This window comes from Ammospiza caudacuta, chromosome 3 (genome assembly GCF_027887145.1).
Source record: "Ammospiza caudacuta isolate bAmmCau1 chromosome 3, bAmmCau1.pri, whole genome shotgun sequence".
Taxonomy (NCBI): Eukaryota; Metazoa; Chordata; class Aves; order Passeriformes; family Passerellidae; genus Ammospiza; species Ammospiza caudacuta.
In genome coordinates, this window is record NC_080595.1 from 102,105,196 (window position 1) to 102,132,147 (window position 26,952).

General features: G+C 35.5%; 1 protein-coding gene across 1 annotated transcript in view; it reads left to right on the forward strand.

The window, feature by feature from the left end:
* EYS (eyes shut homolog) overlaps positions 1–26,952 on the forward strand; it is a 704,807-nt gene that overhangs the window by 100,290 nt on the left and 577,565 nt on the right. Inside the window, exon 11 of the mRNA XM_058801756.1 lies at positions 4,676–4,780. Coding sequence (XP_058657739.1) covers positions 4,676–4,780 — 105 coding nt within the window. The remainder of the gene's footprint in view (positions 1–4,675; positions 4,781–26,952) is intronic.

Below are 26,952 nucleotides of genomic sequence, written 5' to 3' on the forward strand. Positions count from 1 at the left end.
GAAAGGATTACTCTGTATGAGGTAAATAAAAGTTAGATTTGCTTTGGATTTTTAACTACTACAATATTTTAACTACTACAATATTTTACCCAAAGTAAATTTAAAAATTAGAAAATGTGTAGAACAACAAAGTTGAGAAAAAGAAATGTCTGACAAGTTCAGTAAAGCCTCACCTGGACTGTCTGTCTGTCTTTTTCATAACTGCATTTACTGCTAAGTCAGCAGAAGCATTACTCAGCTTGATGCATCTCTTATCTAACAGAATAGCTTATATTGCTTATCAAGCAATAAAATTTCACAATTCATTATCAGGTACATGACTGGAATGCTTTGCAATTATACACATTTTATAAAATGGTGGACAGTAAGGCAGGGGTGTTGTGAAAACAGTCCTCAAATGCACTATTAGTATTTTGGCTACTTCTTGAATTTTATAAAACTCTCGTGTTTTGCTTTTTTTTTTTTTTTAATAGTACTTCATTACGATTACATTAAGGAGAATGTTAAATCATTTGCTTTTCATCTGATCTCGGAATAGAAAGATTAATTTTGTGTCTTTAATATCTCAAGTAAGGAGTTTTACTTAAAAAAATATTCTTACACATCCTTTCCTTCACTGTGGTCATTCTGTGTGCCTTTACATTGTCAAACTTTATATTTCATTTTGCCTATAAAACAAAAGTTAGTATAGACAGTATTTAAAAGAAACTTCGCATTTTGACCTTTTTGCATGTGTTTTGAGATTCAGACAGAAATGTTATAGTGTGGGTGGCACTCAGTAAGAGATACTTTAAATATACTGTGTATTACCTAAAGAAAAGAAGCTCTCAAATTATTTCAGTTCTATTCTAATTTCTGAATGAATTTCAGATATTTATTCTAATCTCTGAATATTATATTGGAGAACAGTTTGAAATTGAACCTATTTTGATATCAAAAAACCCCACCATTTGTGGATATTCTATAAACTCTAACAATAGTTTGATAAGTTCAGATGAAGTGCAAAGTTCATTTCTTTAAGTTAAGCAGAAAAAAGACATCTAAATTTTGAAAAGTTCAAACTTTCAATCTAGTGATCTAACGGAATTGCACTTCTGAATATAAGGAAGATTCGATGAGAGTTCATCCATTAGACTTATGAAACTTAATTTTTTTTGTTGTCTTTCGTCTGTAGTTATATTTACCTGAGAACTTCATAGTCCCTCCATTTGCTAAAATAGCATGATTGTTTTAAAGAGAGTAAGTAATATTAGTAGCACTGAGCATGATGAAATATCTTTGCTAATTTTTTAGTATTCACCATCTCAGCTCCTTATGTTCTTCTCAACACCTTTGTGCTCCTGCAGAATAATGTCTTATGTATCATTGATGTGCCAGTAGAAACTGTTGCTGTTAAAGATCAGGCAATGCAATTTGCAAGTGACAGATTTTCCTGTAATTATCTGTTATATATTTGAAAACACTGTAATTTTAAACCGCATAAAATATTCTATAACATTAATAGAAATATAGTTGGCTCACGGTAATTTTTAACATTCTCTTTGTACTTCAGATTGGTGATATGATGCCTTTAAAATGTATAGGATCTCAGACCTAAAACTATGATTTATTAAATAGGTAATTAAATATTATGTTTTACTAGTAATTATGTTTGGAATATGTTGTATTAATTTTAACCTTAAAAGCATAAACTAAAAAAAAATTATATTAACATTCTTTGATGCTGAAAGTAATTTGTAGCCAATTAACAATTTTTATCTGACTTTCAAAGAAGGTTCTCATCATACATTTCAAATGCGTAGTTCAGAGGAGCTGCATACTGAAAACAAAAAAGGCTTCTCTGTATCTGTCCACCTTTTTTCATGTCTCAAATACTCAGAAAATATGGCCTCACAGTAGCTTCACAGATTCTTTGATTCTTTTTGAAATATGTTTAAATACTGCCCACATATTACCTTTGTACTCTGAGAAGATGAATTCCTAAATTCCCCCTTGCATGTTATCTTAGATGACATCAGTATATCATGATGCTCTCATTCTATTATTTCCCTTGAAACTGCATTTGCTTTAACCTTTAACAATTCAAGGGAGGTGAAAGAATCTGTTTCAAGGAGTTTTTTCTAGTACATGCTTCAGCTTGTCCATGGCTTGTGGCCAGACAATTTACTTCTGCAGGAAACTCTGTTTGTGCTATTTGTGCTACTCTCCACCGGCCTATCCAGAGGAACAGATGCCAATGCATTTTTATTTATCTCCCTCAAAAGGGATAAATAATCCCACCATAATCAGGGACCTGAACTGGAAAGAAAAAGGAATGCAAAATACCAGAATTAGATCAGCAAGGTTGCATATAGTGCCAATACCTTATCAGCACTTCAAAGAAAATTCTTTAAAAAATTAAAGAACTTAGAAATTAATTTATATGTTGGCCAGTCCTTGCTGCAATGCTCACTGGTGCCATGACATATGTTAGAGAGCGTTCAGCAGCTGCTCTTAGCAGAAAGCTTTTTAGTATACTGAGCTACCAGAACTCTCCCTGGACTATGCTTTTTCTCCCCCTTTTCATACATATATCTTCAAATCTTACGGAAAATGCAGAGCATATTTAGAGGCAGCAAAAAAAAAACAGTAGGAGCCCTTCTATCACAAGTTTATGTGTGGAAGAGAATCTTGGTTCTTCATTTCTCTGAAGAAGACCATTTATATCTAGTAGATACAGATGTTGAGAGCCAAGAGTCCTGGTTCATATGATTCATATGAGAGGGCATGCAGGTGTGCTGCAGAGAAGAGACCAAATTATTTTCACCATGGAAAGAATTCAGAGAAATACCAGCACTTGGTTTCTTTTTGTCTTCTGCTGTAAGATACACAGAAAGCCCAGCATGCTTTCCATACTGCTGACTTGTTATAATCACTGAACATTATTCACGTCCATATTCCTATGGATGGGTGTAGCGGATAAACCCTGGCTGGACACCAGGCACTCACCAAATCCTCTCTATCACTCCCCTCTGCAACTGGACAGGGGAGGGAAGATGTAACAAAGGGTTCATGGGTTGAGACAAGGAGACATCACTCACCAAATGCCATCACAGGCAAAACAGACTAGAATTAGAGCTATTGATTTAATTTATTGCTAATAAAATCAGAGCAGGATAATGAGAAGTAAAATAAGATCTTTAAAAACACCTTCCCCCACCCATCCCTGCTTCTCAGCTCTACCTGCTGCCTGCCAACAGCACAGGGAGACAGAGAATGGGGGTTATGTTCAGTTCATCATCTGTGGTTTCTCCCACTGCTCAGGAAGAGGAGTCCTTTCCCTGCTCCATCATGGGATCCTTCCAACAGGAAATAGTTCTCCATGATTTTTTCCAACATGAGTCCATTGCATGGGAAATAGGTTCCACAAACTACTTCAGCATGGGTCATTCTTCCCTGGTGTGCATTCCTTCAAGGACAAGCTGCTCCAGCGTGGTCCCCCACATGGTGACAAGTCATACCAGGAGCCCTGCTCCTCCTCTGTCTAAGGGGCTACAGGTCCCTGCCAGGAGCCTGTTCCAGCATGGACCTCCTACAGGTTCAGAGCTTCCTTTCAGGCACCACCTGCTCTGGCAGGGATCTCCTCCATAGGCTGCAGGGGCACAGCTGCCTCACCATGGGCTGCCCCACAGGCTGCAGGGGAATCTCAGCTCTCATGTCCAGAGCACCTCATGCCCCTCCTGCGCTCACCCTGGTGTCTGCAGAGCTGTCTCCCTCACATATTCTCACTCAGCTGCTCTCTGGCTGCAGTTTCACCTGTGCAAGAACTTTTTTTCCTTCTTCTTAAATGTCTTATCATAGAGCTGTTACCACCATCTCTGATTGGCCCAGCCAGCCTTAGCCAGCAGCATGTCCATCTTGGGTGTGGTTGGTATTGGCTTTCTTGGACATGGAGGAAGCTTCTGGCACCTTCTCACAGAAGCCACCCCTGTGCTCCTCCTTCTACCAAAATCTGACCACACAAACCCAATACACTGGAAATAGCTTTTCCTGTTACACATCTGCATCCCTTTTGTAGATTACAAATATGCATTTCACTATACTTCCTAGATTTGCACTTAGTTATTTAATCTCCTTTTATCTGCATTTTGCCTCATTAAGTGTTCTTTAGTGATTTGATCTTACTCCTTCTTTGTCCAATATTACAGTACTGACCACTTGCTGTAGAACATAGGCTGAACTCATCTATGACACATAGATGTCTGTAAATTAGTGTTGGCCTGACTTGCATAGTCAATGATACTTCACAATTCTTTTTCAAAGGTGTCAGAAAGCAAAATGAAAGAAAATTATTGACAAGACTGGACAAAAATTGCTTGAATGTTGTAGATTTGTATACTGGGAAAAAAAACCCATCAGGATTATGTATAACCTCAGTAAGAAAGCTTTCTATTTTCCTGATTGTAATGCTTCCAACTTTGCCTGTCAAAATGGATTGCCCTGTAACCAATGAAGCAGAAAAGTTTATGACACACAGTGAGCCTATCAGTAGTCCTGTGTACATGGTGTATCATGGCCAGCGGGGTCGCCATGTAGACTGTGACAATCCCATAGACTTTTTTCATTGCAAATGTATCTCTATGATTTCAACATGTCAGCATATTTGTCCTTTTTTATTTTTAATTCAAATTTTCAGGAGAAACATGTTCTGTTCGCATCAATGAGTGTCAAGACAGACCCTGTTGGAATGGAGGAACCTGTGAAGAGGACATAAGTGGCTTCAAATGCAATTGCCCCTTTGGTAAGCATTTATACTTTTTATATTATTCCTATGTTGGCACAGTATGACATAGTCCTTGCTACTCAAGTGCTATAAAATCTTGTATAATGCAAACATTCTGCTTGCATTTTGAAATGTACAGAGCTAGTTTTTTAGACTAATAAAAATATTTTTTTTCTAATTTGTCATAAGAAAATCTTATAAATTATAGATTACTTCGATAAAAAAGTACTTGCAGTTTTGGAACATATTGGGAAAGAAATATGACAGAACTGAAGATTTTAAATAATTTAGTGTATATATGTATAGACACCTTACAGCAATACATTCTTTCATAAAACGTACGGTTTAGGAAGCAAAATGTTGAAATTTAGCAAACCTAAAACCCCTAATCTTTCAAATCTCATTCCACTGGCCAAATTACTAATTCCCAAAGGAACTGAACATTGCTCTAAAGTTTGCATGACCTCAATCTGGTTGCCTGATCTTTGTGGTATCTCAAATGTCCTGAAGTATCCAAGGTATTGTATAAGGCTGGAAGACATGCTAGACAACATAAGGGACATCCAAGATGCATCAGGCCGAGTAGCAAATGAACTAAGAACAACACAAAAAGACCAATCAAAGTTAGGGAGAAAGATATAGGATACTAAAAGTTTGCTTTGCTAATTTTATATATATATTGTTTAATTTGAGATCTTACATGTTATTTTGTGTTGACTAAGAAAACGTAGAAAAGGATGGGTTTGAAACTCCTAACCTTAGAAACTGATTTGACCAAAGGAGCCTGGGGTACTGATTTTGAAACTTGTAAGTTCATTCTTTATATGGATGATAAATTACTGATTAATTCAAAAATGGTTTTTGTCTTTACTTGTGCATTTATAAGCTCATTGTTACTATGGAAAATAAGGTCAAGAAAACAATTTTTATACGGTTATGGACTAAGAAGTACGTATGATATCGTGGTGTTTTGAAGATAAACTTATCTTCAAAAGGATCAGTAAAGCCTGGAAATATCAGAGTACTGAAACACAGGTCTCCAATGAACCCTCTCAAACTGAACAACTTTTTAAAAAAGAACTTTAATGTATTTCATAATGTAAGATCCTTAAATGCCTTGAGGTCAGTATCTGCTGAGTTGGGAATGGAAGACAATACTGACTTATATCTTCAAAGATAAAGTGATGCTTTCAAGTTTGTTGCTTCACTGAGACAAATGTAAGCCTGCCAGATGTTTCACTGAATAAAGGCTGTAGCAAAACATTAACACAAACATTATTTCCTTTGTTCTTCTGACATGGAAATTATCACCTTCAATGCATCACTTTGCTATTGTGTTTGACTCTTGTTGGTGTTCACCAAAACTTTTATCCATGGGAATTTTACACAGAAGCATGCTGCACCTCTTTCTTTGCACAGATCTAAAAGGAGAATGCTTTCATGCAGCAGAATGCATGTCAGCGACAGGAAACAAAATTGTTGCAGCATTGTATTAGTAATTGTCCATGTCTCTTTCTTTAAAGAAAAGCTAGTCACTTTGTAAAGGTTTCCTTACCCAATTAATTTTTGTAATAATTCCCAATGTGTGTGAGATCTGGAAAATGAGTTTCATTCTTATGACTCTAAAAAATGCTGTATATAGCAGGAGTCCTTCATCATCATCAGGCAAATGATCAAAAAAACCTCATAGTGAACCAGGGGTCATCTGTAGAAGTGATCAGTTATTTCTGAAAAGAGTTAGGACTTGCTGTAATTTGCAGCTACATTATTAATATGATAGCAAACAACTGGAGAAGGGAAAAATTGTGTGCTGATGTGAATACTTAACAATGAGCTAAAAAGAGGAGAATTTTCATCTAAATGTGATACACATTCTATTTGTGCCCTTGGCGAAATTAATTAATATCCCTGTTCATATTCTCTAGGTGAAAGTGCAGATAAACAAATGTAACCATTTCAAATACATTGCTGTGATTAAATAATGTCTGTAAATTGCCTGAAATCACAAGAAGCTATGTTACTGGATACTTTTCCTGCTAGCTCAGTTCTAAAAAGAGGGTCACTTCAAAAGATAACACAGCTGACTTGAGTTAATCTTTATGTGAAAAAAGACAATTTTTCCCCCATACTCTCGTTGACAGCCAGTGTGCTACTGGATCTCTGGAAAAAATAAGTTTTGCTTCTCAGAGGAACTGTAGTTGTTGGCTTTTTAGCAACGAAATAATAACGAGTAAAAAAAGAATAAAAATATTTAATACATCACATGTATTCAATAGCAATAGACAAGGGAACAGAAAGAATTTGGATGCTCCCTAATGATTAAGTTCTTTTAAATGAAAAAAGTTGTATCTATAACTGTCTGACTAGACCAATAACATTTTTAGTCATTAGGTATGTATCTGCTGTCTTTGCACTTTTCTGCTTCGCCTCTGTTGTCTAAAACAGTATCTGCACCATTTTTTAAATGCGTAATGATATCTTCTCAAATTTGACCTTTCAATATCAAATATGTTACAAACAATGAACATAAAAAATCTTTCCTCTGTCTTCAGTGGAGGTTCTGTTTCTAATTTTTTTTAGATTATTATTTTATGAGTAATAGTAACTCTGTTTTACTAGATACATCTTAAAATAAATTAGTTGGGCAAGAAATATGTCAACATTTTTGCCATGTCGAAAGTGAGCCACACTGTTTTTTACCTTTTATTAAAAATTCAGGGGTAACCACAGTTAGAAGTTACATACATTAAAAGGGTAACCACAATTAGAAGTTACATACATTAAAAGGGTAATCACAGTTAGGAGTTGTATACATTACAATTCTTTGAATATTATTTTCTTCAAATTATGGCATATCAATATCGGTATTTATTTGAATATAAAAAAGCATAAGTCATCTTAAAGTACAATTTAGAAGGAAAGGATTAATTTCTTTTTAGTTTTTCTTTCATAAATATTAATGCTAAGCTAAGACAGATGTGGGGCTTTGCATTAGCAATGGTTGAAGACACTTTGACTAATGATCTTGACATGGTTTCATAATGAAGAGATGCTGTATAAGAGTAAACACAGAGTAAACATATATGCTTTGAAAGGAAATAGAGATTTTTTAATCTTTTATCTATAGAATTTCCATGCAAAGTGAATGTAAGACTAGCATTTTTATTGTAAAGATACATATTTTTCCAAAAGTTTATCTGTTTGCCCATGGTATACATACCTGGCCCAGTGAGAACATGGATGATGTTCTCACATCATACACATGATACATGAAAAATGTAAGGCTGAATTCTTCACCATACTGTGTGCTGTAGATAATTGGTTGTATCTGAAGAAAGTAAGCAGATTAGCCTGACTAATAAACAAGGTTCATTAACTCAACAAGAATGTTATGGTAATACTTAGGCTGCTTCTGATAATAAGTAGGATCTTTCAGATCCTGCGTCTTTATAAAGCAGAGTGATTAAGAAATGCACAGCAACTAACATATTGCCATTGAGGGGAGTCAAGGAAATTAAATTGTCAGAGAAGATTCATAATCTGATAAAACTGCTTTTGATTGACACTTGTGGTCCTCCAGTTTTATTTTATTTAAACAGCTTAAAGTGGGAAAAGCATGCAGAATGTGCAAATTGGCCTGTGCTATCTTAAGACAATAATCAATCAAACATATTTATGTCTGTATTAACTTTCCAAGAGAGGTTTTCTTCTAGAGTTACCCAGATCTACCCCAAATGCTTCTGTAGCTTACACAGTCCATTAAAATGACCCAAAATTTGCAATTTTTTAGTTTGTTTTCAAACTTACACATAGAGTTCATTCCTCCTTGAGAAGCACAATTGTTTTTCCTTGTCAACAAATCAGAACTTTATATGTTTAACAACTCTAAAACATGCATTTAATAATATGATCTCATTTTATGAAAATATATCTTATGCTTTATTAATTACTTTCAAGTAGTTCAATTTCTTCATATGTGGTCAATTTTAATACTCTAAGTGTTATTTTTATATGACAAATCCCCTTTCAGCAGCTTTAAAAATAATCCATTAAAATTCTCTGTAATACAGCTGAGACCTTTCTTAGAAATTATTCCAGTAGTCCATCCTGCTGTTGATAAGATATTGTCACTAAATAGGATGAAATGAGGTCATTTAATCATACAAAACATTAATTCACATAAATGTATCTCAGCTTTGCTGGAAACCTGAAATAACTAGAGTCAAATTTTAAAAGCAGATAACTAGATAAAATAATTTCCTTGTAAGAAATTTGGGTTAATGTTGAGGTTTTTGGTTTTGGGGTTTTTTGGGGGGGAGGTTTGCTTGTTGTTTTTGTTTGGTCAGTTTTTTTTTTCTTTTGGTTTAGTTTTTCTCATTTCCCTGTACAATATTCTAATTTTATTAACACAACATAGGAAGCCCATGCATCAAAAGGTATAGGTTTTTTTTAATAATGGACTCTTCAAGGTCTACTTTTGCATATTTTTGTGACTGAACATGATCTTTATTTGTGCATCTCAAGATAAGAGGGAGTAATATACAGATAGATCAAATAGAATCAGACAATATCTTTAGAAATTGCATTAAATCATTACCTAAGTCCTTTTCTCTCTTAGTAAAAGACATGCATGGCTTTCAGGTGAACATCTTCTGAAACTGTTTTTCAGGAAAATAATTGTATAATAATATAGCTTGTGTGACGGGTTAATGCTATATACTGATGACCTTGTACAGGAGATTTTACAGGCATTATTTCTGAACTTCAGGTAGGTCAGGTCAAGTGTAATATGTTTTAGCTTTTGCTTTTTTCCTCATATCCTACTCTAGGTTTAATTTGCAATAAATTAGATCCATTTCCTCCAAGTTGAGTTTATTTTTCCCATAATTCTCTCTAGCAAGTGATTTCACTGTCTTTATCTCAACCAATGAGATATTTCATCTAATTTTCATTCCCTGTCCTGCTGACAAGAGGCAGTAAGAAAGCAGATAGCTGGGTAGACGTCTGGAAACCATCCATGGTGAATCCACCACACACTCACAAGCATCAATGCTGTGAATCAGCAGATTTAAGAAAAAGTAAAAATAGGAACCTTCATTATTTTAGCATCCTCTAGTCTCTTGTGCAACAAAGGATGAAGTCTGTAGGAAGAAAGTTCTAAAATATTTAAATTCATTTATACATTGATACAAATAGCATAAGAAAATTTTCATGAGATTCTTGAAATATGGGGAAAGCACTGTAACAATAAGTCCTGTCAGCAGGATGGAAAGATCCTAAATAAACCTTCTGTTCAGTACTGTGATAGATCCAAGTGCTGCATTATAGCAACTCTGTCTGGAAGATGACACTGGAAAACCAAGGTATTCCAGGGAGTCTGAAACCTGTGTTTCACCCCAGCAAGGCATCTTGTGTTGTTAAATTTTATCATCTGATGTTTTTAATCAATTTTATTGGAAGAAACTCCAGCCTCTTTCCTTGGAGCAGAGAAAATGTCCAATCAGTACCAAACGTACTGAGGAAAATGGTAAGCACTGTCTCTTGCCATCCCTTGCTGTCCCCATGTGATCTTTATAATTGGAAACATAAGGACTGATCAGTATTGATTAACAGGTATTCTGAATTCAGTGTAATAAAAGTGTAACCTAATACCATCTTCAGTGATGGAGGCAATGGCCAAGGAAATTTAAGTGATGATACATATGCAGCTACTATTTGATACTTGATTTAGAATGTGATGTTGGAACTAATATGGTGTTGGCTCAATATAGAGTGAATGTAATTCTCCATACAATCTATCAAAAAATTGAAGGGAAGATAACTGATGAGAAAGTCCTAAAGGACCTGTGCTGTGCTCCAACCTTTGTTAAGATTAATGTATCCAGTAAACTTTTAACCTAACAGTGAACCAGCATGTTTAGCAGGGAAAAAATATCCATGGAGACTCTTAGATCTGCTCTTTTTCCAAGAAATAATGTACATTTTAAAACCCATGGATTCATTCCCTGTATGTTTTATTGCCTTGGTTTCTTTGTACATTCTTCTTCTTTTATGTTGCTCAGTGTTCAGATTGTTTTTATTAGTCCCTGATTTTTTTTTTTTTTCATTTTAGCTATTTATACTGCTCATTGAAACACTATTAATTCTTTGGGTTTGCTTTCAAATTTGTTTTATATTGCATCTTCAGGTTGCTTTATGAAGATGTGCTACTTGTTACCCTTTCCATTCTGCTTCCATTGGTATTTCACCTTTCTTTTCTATGAAAACAAATATTTAGAAAATTGTATTTGTTGCAGGTATGCTCATAAAGACTAATTAAATTTCTGTTTCTTGCAGACAGGCTAGTTAGCAAGAATTTTTATTTTTTGTCACTGAGTACATGTATTGTTTTTCTGGTTAACCTGCTACTTGTTTATTTTACTTATTTTAAATTTCTTTTCTTTTAAAATTACTTTTATAGATGAGTTCTGTTAGTTGAACTTTTCAGTCCACCAGTTTTATTCATGTAGGATAAATATTTTAAGGTTTTCAAATTTGGTGAAATTGTTTTCACAGGTTTTCTTCTTCCTTTAGTTCACTTGAAGCAAAATATTGTGTAGAGTGTCATGATAGCCTTTTATGGAGGGAATGACTCACTCTTTTAGTCACCTTTCCTTTTAGTCTTTCAGCTAGACGAGAGTAGGAGTAAACTGAAAATTTTCCTTTTTGTGTGTTTCAGTGCACATGGATATGCCATTAGTCTTTTCTTTATGCCTGACAAGTTCTTAACCTAACACCTTATTCTGAAAAAATTGAAATCATTGATGACTTCAGGAAGATTAATATATTAAAATAATATGAAAAAATAAACATCAGCAGCTGAATAAAATTGTAGCAACAAAAAGATTTGTAACACAGCTGTTTCCATGACAACCTCCCTTCTTCGGTTTCAAAAACATTTCTGCATTACTCCTGTGCTACTCATCATTTTTTTTGTATGTTATTTAAATTGATAGATGTTTCTATTTATTCATATAGAATATTGAATGAAACGTGACAGAAAGTATTGTTCTATTTGTATTACAATAGTGTCATGATACCTGATTTATATGAGGAGCACTTATATGACATGCTTTCTTTATGATGTTTTTATTTTCAGTGTTAATATGATCCTGGGAGTTCAATGGGTTTTGGTTTGTTTGTTTGTTTGTTTGTTTGTTTGATTGTTTGTTTGAAGGGCAATCCTCATTGTTGCAAACAAAATAGGAAATAGTTGGATATACCACAGTTTAATTTCCCTATTTTGCGGTTGTATAGAAAATATTAATACAGATGAGATGAACATTTTGCTAGAGGTACCAGTCTTTTGTATCAGAGCTTAAACTGGGAGACCTTGCATTCCAAAAACTAAGTTTTAGCCAGCAGAAGATAAATGAGATGAGATGAGGTGAGATGAATACCAGCTGATGCCATTTACTCTGTGACTAAAGACACTGCAGTAAAAGTGGACAGAGGTCTCCTTAGCATTATTCTGATGCCAATTTTCATCTTTACAAATGAATTTTGCAGTTTTTTTTTAAATTTGCATAATTTTCTTCCACATTCTCCTCATGATACCTTTAAGATTCTTTAAAAAGTTCCTCTATTTTAATAAAGCGTAATGCTATGTTTTAGTCTGCTGTCTGGATCTAAAAAGGACAAGTGGAAAATGTGTATATATTATAACTAAATGTGAATCATCAAAAAAATAACAGGAAGGATGATATGTGTAGCAGGATGATAAGGGCAGAATTGCAGTCTGTACAACCAGTGAAAATTAGCTGTAATAAGGCACAATTAATAAGTTCAATAAAATGAAACTTCACAAAAGCTACCACAATTTTATTATGTTCAACGTAATTGGCAGTCCTATTTAGAGGATTAGTCAGGACTGAAAATAGTGAAGCCGCTGCCCAAATTGAAACACACTGTTTGAGACAAATGGCATTCTCTCTGCATATGTTATGACTTCAGCAATTAAAAATAAAATTTTAAATGAATAGTATTAATACTCCAGCCACCTTGTCTGGAGTAGTCTAGGCTGCCCACACTATTAATCTGTTGCTGCATTCAACCTCCATAGGCAGTCCTCAAATCAAGTACTCAGTCCAAACAGAACTAGAAAGTTCTGAGACCAGGTTCACAGTTCATTTCAAAAACACTAAAGCAAAGCTGATGTAACTAGCAATAACATAAAGGATCACCAATGATCAATTTTGCATAACTGTTTCTTAAGAAAGGAACACCTGCCCAACTCAGTAGAGTTTACTACAGCACTATGTATCAAATGTAGGGACAGTTTTACCCACGATCCTAGTTAAGATCAAATTTAATGATGATCTACATGATTAAGTTGGGATCCCTTTCCAAGGTTCATTGATTCTTCAACAAAATATTTTCATTTTCTCTAATTCTACAATGTTATGTCAACTACTCTTTGGTATGTCTTCTCTTAAATATGGCCTGTACACTTGAGACAGTCTGTTCATCTATGCACCTTGTGACTGGGTATGCTTTTTCTTTGGTGCAGATATTTTTATAAACCTAGTATCTGCACAGAATCATAGAATGTTTTGGATTGGAAGAGACCTTAAAGATCCTCTAGTTCCAGCACTCCTGCCGAGGCACCTTCCACTGGACCAGATTTTTTAACCCAACCTGGCCTTGAACACTTCTAGGGATGAGGTATTCACAACTTCTCTGGAAAACCTCCTCCAGTGCCTCAGCACCCTTACAGTACAGAATTTCTCCCTAATATCCAAATTAAATCTGCCCTCTTTCAGTTTGAAACCATTGCCCATTGTCTTTGTCACTATCTACCCATAGAAAAAGTTCCTCTTTCATAAACCCTCCTTTAAGTACTAGAATCCATCCCCATCTTGTCCTCTCACTACACACCCTCGTACCCCTTTTCTTTTCTGTCCTTTCTGTCCTGTCCTTGCAAACCTCACCAAACCTCTGCCAAACTTTTGTCCAGCTTGTATTTGTATTTGGGATTGCCCTGTCCCAGGCATGGAATCTTGCATTTTATAACTACTTCTCAAACCTGTCAAAGTCCCTCTGGACATCATCCCTACCCTGCAGCATCTCAGCCACACAGATTGGTGTAGTCAGCAAAGTTGCCCGAGGGTGCACTAAATTCCATTGTCCTAGTGTCAACAAAGATGTCAAACAATGCTGGTCCAAATACTGACCCCTGAGAAATGCCATTTGTCACTGATCTCAACTTGGACATTGAGTCATTGACTGCATCTTACAGACATTTTTTGTAAAATAAGTTCATTATAAACTTCCTTGGTTACATGTGTAGTTTCATCTTTGCAGATTTCTTATGATACCTAGAAATTCAATTTACATATCAATGATAAAACCACATTTGGATAAACAAAAACTCATAATAATACCAATTTAAATATACATAATAATATCTCTCTAGATGCCTATTATTAATATATCTTTATGGCTGTTCATGTAAGTAATCCAAATTTCTTGTGGAAATTTATTTGATTTAACAACCAAAATTATAGGCTGATGGAAATGGTTTGTATGCAATTTCTCAGGGAAATATTTCAATAAAAAGTTCACTGACTTTTAATCCTTTCTGTATGAAATGAATCTGTCTCATCAAGAAACTTTATGAAAGGTTTCTTTAGCTAAATTCCACATAAACTTACTTATTTACCTTGTGCATAATTTTCTTTTGTCTTCCTTATTTTTTAGTTGAATGAGAAAGATATTCTTATTTGCCTTAATGTTGTTAAACCATGTTGTAGTTCGTGGGAATACGTTATCACTCTTTATAATTTCTATGCCTTTTTAATACCATTTATTTTATTTCTACATGTTAGTGAAGCCCTGCCAGATGTGTTTTACTTCCGTACTGTTCATGAATTGATATTGATATTGATATTGATATTGATATTGATATTGATATTGATATTGATAAAAGAGCTGAGAAAAGACACTTATCCTTGTAGAAAAAGGATATCCTTGCGGACCAGCTGAATGACAAATTTATTACTGATGATCACTGTCACACAATGAAATAATAATCCATTGTGGTTAGCAGTGAAGAAGACCTGTACGAAGTTCTAGTCTGCCTTTATAACTAGGCATGGTTATTCTCTCCAGTCTATTTTGCATAAACTGTGGTTAGACAGGAAACTGAATATCTGGTTACTCTTTCTACTTACTACGCAGGAATCGAGCCCAAAACCAATCTGCAAGTACTCCCTGAGAGGATTCAGCAGCTTTCTTCCTTAAGCTTGTAACTCAGACTGTGCCAACTGTGTCAGCTGGACTTTCAGAGTACGAAAAGCATACTTTGACAGCTGGATGGGGAGTCTGTACATCAACCAGGAGAGAAATAGAGCATAGTACAGATTGCACATAATTCCAAGAGAGTTATTCAGCTTTGCTAACTGGGATTTAGTTAAACTTTAGCTGAACTTCATGGTCAAATTCAAGTTTCTTTTTTTCAAGCAAGTTCATTTAGCTTCCTTTTCATGAAATTAACTTCCTTATCATCCAAAACAAACCTTTACTTTTTATAAAATTTCTATTGTTTTTGGCTGGAATGGAGTTAGTGTTCCTCATAGCACTTCATATAATGCAGTGTTTTGGATTTGTGACAAAGTAAGTGTTGATATCATACTAATGTTTCTTGCTAAATAGTGTTTGCACAGCAAGGACTTTTCTGTTTTTCCCACTGCCCTGCTGGCAAGTATGCTGGTGGTGCACCAGGAGTTGGGAGAGGCTATAGCTGGACAGCTGTGCCCAACTAACAACAGGGACATCCCATACCGTATGACATCATTCTCAGCATATAAAAATGAGGGAAGAAGGATGTGAGAAACATTTGTCTTCCTAAGTCACTGTTGGGCATGATGGGGCCCTGCTTTCCTAGAGACGGCTGAGCAACTGACTGCTGTTGTGAAGCAGTGAATAAATTCCTTGGTTTTCTTTGCTTGCATGCACAGCTTTTCTTTCCCTATTAAACTGCCTTTCCCAAACCCATGTGTTTTTCTTACTTTTGTTCTTCCAATTCTCTCTCTCATCCCACTGTGGGGCACTGGTGAGCAGCTGTGTTTGGTTCAGCTGCCCACCGGCATTAACTAATGACATTGCCATATTTTTCCTCCTTGTTTTCATTCCATAAAATAAGATGCAGTTATAGTCTAAAGATAATTAAAGACATTAATATATCAAAATTTTAGTGAAATAGATTTGTTGCATATTCTGGTAGGCTTTGAGATAAATTTATCTCTGCTATTGCAGAACTGCAGTAGCATTCCAGTAGCACAATAAATAGTTAATCCTGCCAGTAATTTTCTTTCTTCAGGTATATATAGGAAATTATCAGTGAGTAATCCTCTTGTCCACCCACCCACATCTTTCTAATATTTTTTTCCTTTTTCCTTTTTTTACTTCAAATATACAGTCCTTCAACACAAATTATCTTCTCAAGCTGTATATCAACAACTTCTCTGATGTCAAGTTACATGCAGAAGAATGGCATGTTTGGGTGATTCTATACCACATGAGCTGTATAGAATGACATCTGCCTTCATCCTCCGTGACTTGTTACCTTTGGTGAATTGCACTTTTCTGTCATATTACACTGCCAACTCGTATCTAATTTGCCACCCATGGCCACCCACATACTCTACTGCAAGAGAGAGGGCATCTCTCTCTTGAAGTTTCTCTATGAGATTGAATACTCATTTCATTCCTGTGGACTTTTGCTGTAATAAAAGAATTCTAGGTATTCTTCAAAGTGCAAAGAGGATTACCTTTATCCACTGCTGTGATAAATGTATATAGCCATAGCTATGAACTGAACACTGGGATTTTAGCATCACTAGTTACACTTACCTTTATATTGAACCTTTTCTCTCCACTTATTCTAATGTAACTGAATACACTGAACACAGTATCATAAATTTATTGTTTCAGCATTGTTTTAATGCAGCACGATTTGGGTTGGAAGGGATCGTAAAGATCATCTAGTTTAAAACCCCACTGCCATGACAGGGACATCTCTCACTGGACCAGCTTGCTCAACTCCTTATCAAGTTTGGAACTGAATACTCCCAGGGATGGGATATACCATAGCCTCTCTGAATAAGCTGTTCCAGTTCTTTACCACTCTTGCAGTGGAGAATTTCTTCTCAATGTCTAATCTAAACCTGCCTGTTTCAGTTTAGAACCATTGCCTCTTGTCCTGTCATTATTTTCCTGTATAAAAAAATCCCTCTTCCTTGTTTTAATAAGCCCCTTTAAAGGACTGGAAGGTCTCAATGATATGTCCCCAGAGCTTTCTCTTCTCCAGTCTGAACAACTCCAAGTGTTCCAGCCTGTCTTCATAGAAGAGGTGCTCTGGTCATTTTCATGGCTCTCCTCTGGACCCATTCCAACAAGTCTTTCTTGTCTTGAGCACCCTAGACTTGGATGCAGTAGTGCAGGTATGAGCCTCAAGAGGGAAGAGTGGAGGTAGAGAATACCCTTCCTTGGACTATTGGCCATTCCTATTTTGAATCAGCTTTTGGGGTCTGTTAAGAGGTTTATGGGCTTTTTTTATGGTTGGCTTTCTGGGCTCTGAATGCACTCTCTTGTACAGATTTTCATCCACAGGGATCCAAAGGAGGACTAGATCAGCTATATGATGTAAATGTGTGCTGTAAATAGTAATGGTTGATAACGCAAATGACATTTGTGTAACATAGGCTGTTACTTATCCAAGTTTTCTTTTCCTCCCTCATATCTATGAGTTAGTAGTTTGGGGGTTTTTTTTGTTTTTTGGGGTTTCTTCAAGAACATATGTTGAAAAGGTGTATTTTAGGAATAGTTTTTCCCTTTCCCCTTTTTCGCTTGGGACAGATAATTTATCACTGAGAGCTGAAGGACTGGCAGTGGTAATTGCATAGTTAGGTATTGTGATTTCCTTATCATAGATTCAATTTTTCTAGGTTTAAGGTAACGTGTTCAATTTTAGCCACCTTAAGACAAAAATCTATTGGGAATTCTCTACTGTGATAGAAAAGGAGAGCTAATGACAGAGCTTTTCAGTCATTAGAAGCATCAGAACACAACTTTACCATCCATGGAGTAAATAGAAATAGAACTTTTAGACCTGTGACTTTTTTGAATTTGAAATTATTCACTGAATTTAATGAGATTTTGCATGTAAAAGTTTATTAAGTTTATTACATAAACTGAAGGTCACAGAGTTTATTTTTTAAAGATATTAGGATAAATATAATAAACTGTTTAAGTGCTTAAATTATCATTTCTTAGTCTCCATTTTCTAATTTTAATTATATGACAAATTTATAACAAGGACAGAACTTTTTAACAAGTTAAAAAAAATAGATTTTTGCATGCATTCTAGCATATGAAATATTATCTGGCTTTAGAATGAGAAATTAATAGTCAAGACTTTCAAGAAATAATGAGGCAATATTTCATTGAAAGTTTTATTAGAATTTAGAGGAAAAAAATAGAAAAATCATACATTTCAGGAAGATTTATACCTGTTATAAAAGATAGGTTATCATTACCTGTATTAGGTTGAATACACCAGTTATCTTGCTGCCTTTTATAAAGGCAGATGGTTTTGATAACATCTCAAGGAATATCAGCAAAATGTGCCAATGTCTATAATGTCACTATCATTTATGAAAGTATATTGATCAGATAATTGCACTTGCTAGCTGTCCATGTGATGAATTAAATAATTATTTATTCTGCTTAATGAAACCCTGAAAAATAATTAGTTACACTAAATGTCTTCTAATTATTCATTTTCTACAAAAGAATTAATGTATTTCAGATCACCCAAAGGACAGTCATAACCAACCAAACCTGATTACTCAGTAAAATGCGAGATTCCTACTTTTAAGGTAGGAATCAAGTAAAAGTAGTAGAAAGAATAACAGTGAGTTTTAGATTTCTACTGATGTTTAGAGTTTTTTGGTTTTTATATCTACAGTACTATAAGGTTTAGGAGATTTTCAAATTAGTATCACAAATGTCAGAAAGGTCTGACCAGCTTTTCACTTCTACACTCTGAGACACTTGAAACCTATTTAAAAGTCTATTTTTCTAAAGAATTGCACAAAAATTATAGTCCACAGGAAATAATGCGGATCATAAGTACTCTGCAATATGTGCTTTCCTCCTACTTCCTGTCCCCTTCCCCCCCCAAAAAAAAACCAAAACCAACAATCCCTAGTAATATTAGAAGGGATTTACTTGCTGACAGAAGACCAAATAACAGTCATGCTCCCAAGTCCTGGGATTTTTTTGTATTGTAGCTAACTGCTTTTATTGAAATACTTATTTTGGAAAAATACAGTAACGGTTCAGCAATTAGGCGTAGCTACCAAGTGGCATCTTACTAGAAAGGCTTTAGAAAGACAAGTTGGAATCTTGACTCTAGTGAAACATTAAGGATTTTATTGGCTATTTACAGTGAATCATGCATTTTTCAAGATGAATGTAGCTTTGAAAAAGAGAATACTTTATGAAGTGCTAGCTTTAGAATCACTGGAAAAATATCAGAGTGTTTAATGTCTTGGCTGTCAAGCTGGATCCAGTTCATCTGTATTTTCCTGAGAAGAAAAAGAAAAAGAATGTTCTAATAGAAAAAATTGTTTTGGGAGAAAAATGATATATATCCAAAACTAAAACAAACAAAAACTAAAGCAACAAAAAGTGGTGTTGCCATGAAGCTTCCTTTTATTTGTTTCATAACTTACTATCTCTGATTGTATTTCAATGCTAAATTATAATGTTCATGTTTCGTGAGATACATGTTGCATCTTCTGAGTCTCACAGCTTCATCTCACACTCATCTGAAGTTAAACTTTCTCAACAACTTAGGCTGTTTTGCTGAAACGATTGAGTGTTAAAATTGAAATGCTAGCCCCGGCAAAGTGACAGAAGCAAATGGAAACTGTGTATTGTCAAAATGTGAGTGAGCAAACGGCTGGATAAACAGTCCAGAACAAGGGAGAGGTCAGAGGAGAGCAACGAGAATGCCAATAATACATGTGACGCCTGGGGTATGGATCTGGCTGAAGTGGTGTTTTTTAAGTTGCCTCAAAAACCCCACAGAGAGCTGAGCAGGAGAATGGATAGAACTGCACAGCCATCAGCAGATAGAGGTGGCCAGGCTGAATCATGCTAGCACTGAAAACACATTCAACTGGGAAAAGTACTAGACCTAGGCAGCCAAAACAATAACTTTCCTCAAGAGGAGGTAAGAACATGAGAGGAAAGTAATAGTAAAAATAGAGGGCAAAATATTTTTATTTAAAATGTTAGGACTATGAGCCAGACAGTGTTGTGTTAAAGTTTCTCTGCAGTAAAGGGAAGGTAGCATGCTTGATGGGTGGCTACACTGACTAGATGAAGGTCAAAATTTCTATGTTTTAACAGGAAAGATAACTTATAATATTTGAAATCAGTTAAATCTTACATAGTTTGCACATGCAGATAGAACTATTTCTATTTCTGTAGTTTTTGCCTCAAAATACCCATTCTGATTCCCTCTAAATGATCTGTCTCTGCACCCAGTTTTACTGATAGATGCTCTCTTTGTCTAAATGGCAGCCAGAAAAGTCTGACAAAAAAAAGCTTTATTGTCATTCAAGTGATTGTTCCTCATATATATATATATCTAAATATACATCAATTGCACAGTGTTTTTAATAAATGTAGCTTATAAACTAAAGAAATATATACAATAAATTATAATAGAGGTTCATGCTCTGTGCAAAATAGAAATAAATAGAAATGCGGTGAAGAAAACCATAAAATTCCTCCAAATATTTCTGGTTTTAGTTGTATATTTTGGTACCTATTCCTATTAAGATGACTTGAAAATCAATTTATTTCACATCTGGTTTATGGTGTCCTCCCTGTTAACAGGTGGATCAAGCTGTTAACTAGCCATGATGAAAAAGCTAAAATAACATACTGCTCCAGTATTTCCTTACAATTGGGTGATACACACATTTTTGAAAGGACAGTTTATGTATTCATAATGCTAAGGATATTAATCAAAATGTATTTTATGCTATTAGGGAATTCTGTCCTTTTAGCTGAATTTCAATGATTACTTAAACATAGTGTGCAATTGCCACAATGTTTAGTAGTCCATCACTCATGAATTATATTAATATTCTCAGAAATCAACTGCTATTTGAAAATATGGAATGTAAATTAAAGAGTTGGTTGCCAGGCACACAGAGACTGTAGGATCAAGAGTCTGACCCTTATATATTAAGTTACCTCAATTTGAACATAATTATATTTGAACAGAATTAAAGATATAAGGACATACGCATAAGAACAAAGAGATTAATTCCCAAAGAACATGCTGGCCTGGACATGGAGTGATATAGCAATGGTCTAAAATATAGTTATGTCCTAAAATGATATGCAAAACATTTCATGATGTTGCTTTATTACTTACTTTTTGACTAAGTGAGTATTTACTGTCTTTGGGGTTTTTTTTAAGTTTATAGTAACTTTTACCATTTAAATAATACTAATTTGTGATGGTAGTGTTCAATAGCAATGTTTGTAAAGTAATGTTAAAGCCTTAATTCCTGCCTCAGAAATTGAGAGTTAATATTAGAAGAGAAAAAACTTTTCAAGATTCCCAATAAAATTCTCAGAGAAATGAGAGATATTGAGGTACAGAATAAAGCTAAATTATTTCCCCATCCACTTCAGTGAAAGCGAAAAACTGTAATTTAGATTTTAAAAAGTCATATGATATGTATGATTATATGGTGTTTTGAAAGAATCCTTGAGGCCACCACCATCACTTTAAATATATTTGTTGTCCACAGAGACTGAGAACCACAGCCTTTCACCCTGCTGGAAGCATCACTGCTGTTTGTAGCCAGGCTGACTACTGGGCAGTGTGGGTTTACATTTTTATGTGGCAGATTTGTTGGCAAAAGCCAACACAGATTTAACAAAGGTAAATTGGGTTTAACCAACCTGATTGCCTTCAATGATGAAACAGTTTGTTCACTGGATTATAAGAGAGCTGTGAATTTACTTCTTTAACTTTAGTAAATCACTTTGGCACAGCCTCCCACAACATCCCTTCTGACAATTTGGTGAAGAAATAGACTGCACACATAGACCAATATTGGAGCAAAATGGCCTTTACTGTTAAGCACAAGGAGGGTAGATAAAATTGAACTGGCACCCACTCATGACTGGGTTTGTTTAGGGCTCAATATTATTAAATATTTTTCTAGACAGATGATAGGGCTGAATGCATCATCACCAAGTTTGTGCAAGACATTAAACTGGGTGAAGTGATTTAGTTAGAAGGAAGAGCACCCTAAAGACAGATTTTGACAGGTGTGAAAAGCTGGGTCAGCAAAATTCACTAAAGTTCAGCAGGGTTGAACACAAAGTCCAGTAACTAGAATTGTTCCAAAGAGCAGCATGAGCTGGGGTCTTTACCCCTGCAAGCAGATGGGAATATCTCTGCTGGAAAGGCACTGGGACCAGAGTGCATCACAAGCTGCGCTTGAGTCTGTGGGACACACTTCAGCATATGCTTCATTTGCTTTCATACTTCAGAAATGGACATCCTGAGCCAGAAACCACATCCTGGACTGCAACATCTAGCAGATGGTGAGCAGATCAAGAGAGGTGATTTCTCAGCTCTCCTTATTAACTAAAACATTTATTTCTTTAAAACAAAATTTCAAACATTACACCTAGCCAAATAGTGTGAAAAAAAAATGTAAAAAAAAATCTAAAGACAAGGTATAATTTCTCACAGAATACTCTGTATACCGTATTTTAAAAAATCAATTTTATTAAAGTCCTTTGATTTTTTAATAGTGAGCATGTTAAAGACTGTACAAATGTTATACACTAATTCAATAATACAGATAAAAAATGGAGGAGGAGTACTGGGCATAAAGGATAAACATCATCAATGTGAATTAATTATTTGGTGCATTTTACATCAAGACATTTCCCAGAGAGGATCTGATAATCTGACAGTTCACTATAGATAATGTATATAAATACACAAATTTCATGGAAATATGAATGAAGAAATATATCCAATGAATAGGATAATATAGTAACAATATTTTCCATTACATTAACCAGGAAATAAATCCTATATGGAAAGAAATGGTTGAATTGCACATTTTTCTCTTCTTTAATCTTCCATCAGGAGAGACATTTCTCCCCCTTCCCTGGGCCTCCATCTTCCTTTTCCAAAGGGCTAATAAAGGAAGGACCCAACGTAACTCCTCAATTTAAAAGGCAAAACAAATTAGGTGCAATAGCTATGGTGATGTTGATTTTTTTTTTTTTTTTTTCTTTTAATGGTAAACAAAGGAAAACAGAAGGGAATGCTACAACTGACCTGGAAAAAAAATCAGGTACAGTGAGTCTTTGTTCTATGTACAAGATCAGCTCTTATAGTGGTCTACCAGACAGGTCACATCTGTTATCACTATTTAGACTGCAGTCTTTGCCCTAGGGCTCAGCAAGAGGGCATTGTGTGTTACAGGGCTTGCAAGGGTTTTTCAGGGTGAAGAGAGAGGTGAGAATGTTGACCTCATGTTCAGAAGGCTTGATTTATTATTTTATGCTATATATTTCATTATTACTATGCTAATAGGAATAGAGAGAAAAGTTCACAGAAACTTGCTAAGCTAAGAATAGAACAGGAATGAATCAACAAAGTTGTGTCCAGGCAGAAAGCAAGAACAGCTCTGCTGTGAGTGGTCAGTAAATCCAAACATCCGCAGAAGACCAATCACAGATCCACCTGTTGCGTTCCACAGCAGCAGATAACCATTGTTTACATTTTGTTGCTGAGGCCACAGCTTCTCAGAAAGGGGAAAAATCCTAAAGAAAGGATTTTTCACAAAAAGGTGCCTGTGACAATTGTGCACTAGGAATTCTCTGTGCAAGTAAGTTCTGGTATAGCCAGGCCAGTATCTGCTCCCAGTTCTCTCTGCACAGTGTCTCTCATACCAACATCTCAGCTTGTACCATTGCCTAGACCATGAACAGGGACTTTTCAGCCCTCACAGGAAACAGAAAATCAGAAGATCACCAACTGAACCAAACTTCTCTCCTATTCACAGACGTGGATAAACCTCCCAAAACATTTGCAACAAGGGATTTTTTGAGATCAGGCTTGAAGGGGGGATGCGTTTTGTGTATCTGTGTTTGGGTTTTTTTTTTTTTTTGCATTGAATCTTGCACTCCTAAGCTTTTCTTTCCATAGACTCTAGTCTTGGGAGTTGTAAAAAAAGAAAAATAGAAACCAGTGCATCCAAACTTGTGCACTATTATCAACAAAAGTAGAGTTTCATCATAATAATATATGGCTTCCTTAATCTTGCAAGACAAAGTTTTGTGCATAAACCTATGCATGTTTGAGCTCTTGCTCCTAATTTCATTGGTAACTAACCATGCCAACACAATTCAGAGGAAAATCACAATACATGAACTCCTTCCTGAAAATTTCATTCTCAGGCAACATGAGTGTAAAATAATTTTTGTTTTGAGCTGGAGAAAGATACTTTGATCTTTCAAGTACTATGATAAAAAAAAACAAGTTATCAAGTACTTGATTGCGTCATGTTAATATCAATCTAGTAAATGTGTGAGCTATTAATAGCTTCAGTCTTTTTAGATTATATAAAAATAGGGCAGGATTTTTTAACATTAGGATTTAAAAGATGTTCAGTTTTCCTTAATCAGATTCTGGGCAAGCATATGTTTAAGCCAATGTGAATACAAGTATAAAGTTCCATGGAATCCTTTTTATCTTACAGTGTACTAGAAAAAACATTGCTTGTATTCCAGATTCTCTCAAGAAGAAACAGGTGTTTTAGCTGCTGCTGAATTTCCTTGAAATGGTAATGATAATAGTAAAGACATCGTCAGTAAGATAAGGCTTTCATCCTGGTGGAATATCCTAAAGAACACCAGACCTTGTAGATAACATCAGAAGCTGGAAACACATGGAGAGTCTCTAATAGCAATCTTGTTAGTATCTAATATGGGTTCCTTAGCTAGAAATTGTACTAATTTAATTTATCTTGAGCTACCTTCCTCTGAAATAGTCATGGATAAATTACTGTGTAGTAAGCAGGGAAAACCAGATATTTTTAGAGAATGATTCATTTAATAATTTTTACATGTCTATTTTTTATTAAATCAGTCCCAGCTGAAAACTTCATGAACAGCTTCTTCTCAGAAAATGTAGATGTCTGGAAGAAAATCATTTTATCTGATTCTATCTATCTGATAGACGCCTTTCTCCTAAGGCGTCCTGTGTGTTTGTGTGGGTGTGCTAGATATGAAATTATAATTCAGGACTGCCTTGGGTTTCCATTGCGGTGGAACAGGACTGCAAAGATAAGAGAGTGTGCAATTTAGCCAATTAATTCAGATATTGAGAATGTCTCAATCTCTGAACCACTGAGAAAATTTCAAAGAATATCCTTTGAGCTATAAGGACCCTTCCTTCATGAATAAAACCATAACTCTGACATCTCTGAATAGTGAAAGAGGAACAAGAAGTTATACAAATGCCTTTGGGTATGATTTTTAACTGTAAAGGAAATTTTGAATTGGAAAGGTTTTTTCATTATGAGAATACACAGAGAGGCTTAAAAACTTCTGGTATACCAGTGGCAGTTATTCCCAGTACATGTTAATCTTAAGGATCATATTAAGAAGATATTGAAGAATGAAAGCCTCCTGACAGCATCATGTAAATAACATAATTTGCTTTACAGTGTGGTGTTCATCACTGCCATATGATGGAATTCATGTAACATTTGAAATAGCTGGCTTTTCTCAAATGATTATGGAGTCTTGCTTCTTCTATCTTTCTGTTATAAAACACACTTTTTCTCCCAAGTCTTATCTCTTTGAAATCAATTTTATAGAAACAAAAACTACCAGACATGTAATGAAAACATTGCCAAAATTGGATTATTATTTTTGTAAATATCTAGTTATTCCTTCTGTAACTAGAGAACTGATACAACTTTATAAAATTGAGAAAAAGTAGGCTATGCGCTGTATTTTCTGTTTCTACCAATAATTAAAGTTGTGGGAGGTCCTCAAGAGGTGATCTATGTCAGAATAACATTTAACTTGGAAGTTAAATCAGTTTGCTGAGGGGCTTTTCCAGTACAGAGCTTAAATCCTTCAGTTTTGGCAAAGATGTCACAACCTCTCTGAGAGGCTGTTAGAGAAATTCAGGGACCCACACCTGATTTCCTCAGCAGGTTCAGGGATGACCACAAACTGGGGTAAAGTGCTGGTATATTAAAGAGAGGTGTTGCTAGTCATGGTAGCTAATAAAAATGTAAAAATGGGACAATAGAGCCTCTGGAAGTTCAAAAAAGACAAATGGGAAGTCCAGCCACTGATAAAGGACCCATAGCATCAGTGCTGAGGCTGATGAGCTGGGAAGAAGGCGGCAGAAAAGGTCCTCGGTGTGTGTCTTGAACCAATTAGCATGAGCCAGGACTGCACCCTTGTGGTGATGAAGGCTAAACACACACAAGGCTGCTGTGGTAGTTGGGCCTCAGCTGGTAAGTTCCCCCATGTGTGCACACTGGCTGCTCTGCAAGGGGATGAGGGAGAGAATCAGGAGGGAAAAAGTGAGAAAAGCTTGCTTTGTGCAAGGCAAAATAAGAAATGAGTGCACCGTGTCCCATCCACAGGCAGATGTTTATCTACTTCCAGGAAAGCAGGGCCTCAGCCCCAAATAAGTTGGGAAGACAAACACCATAAAAAACACTAAAAGTACTCTGGCCCCACTTCTACCTTCTTTTTCTGATTTTTTTACTTCTGAGCACAATATAATGTGGCAGTAAATATCTCTTTGCTCTGTTGGGGTCAGCTGTGCTGGCTGTGTCCTCTCCCAGTGTTGTGTGCACCTCCAGCCTCCTCTCTGAGGAGGCAGACTGGGAAGAAGAAAAGGTCTCGACACTGAAAGCACTGCTCAGCCGTGCCAGTATGTTAACACTGGCTTGGTGAGAAAATCAAAACAGCACCATAGGAGATGTTATGAATGGGATCACATCCGTGGCAGGCAGAGCCAGCACAGCTGTATTAGTGAGATCATTGCCAGCTGGCTGAGG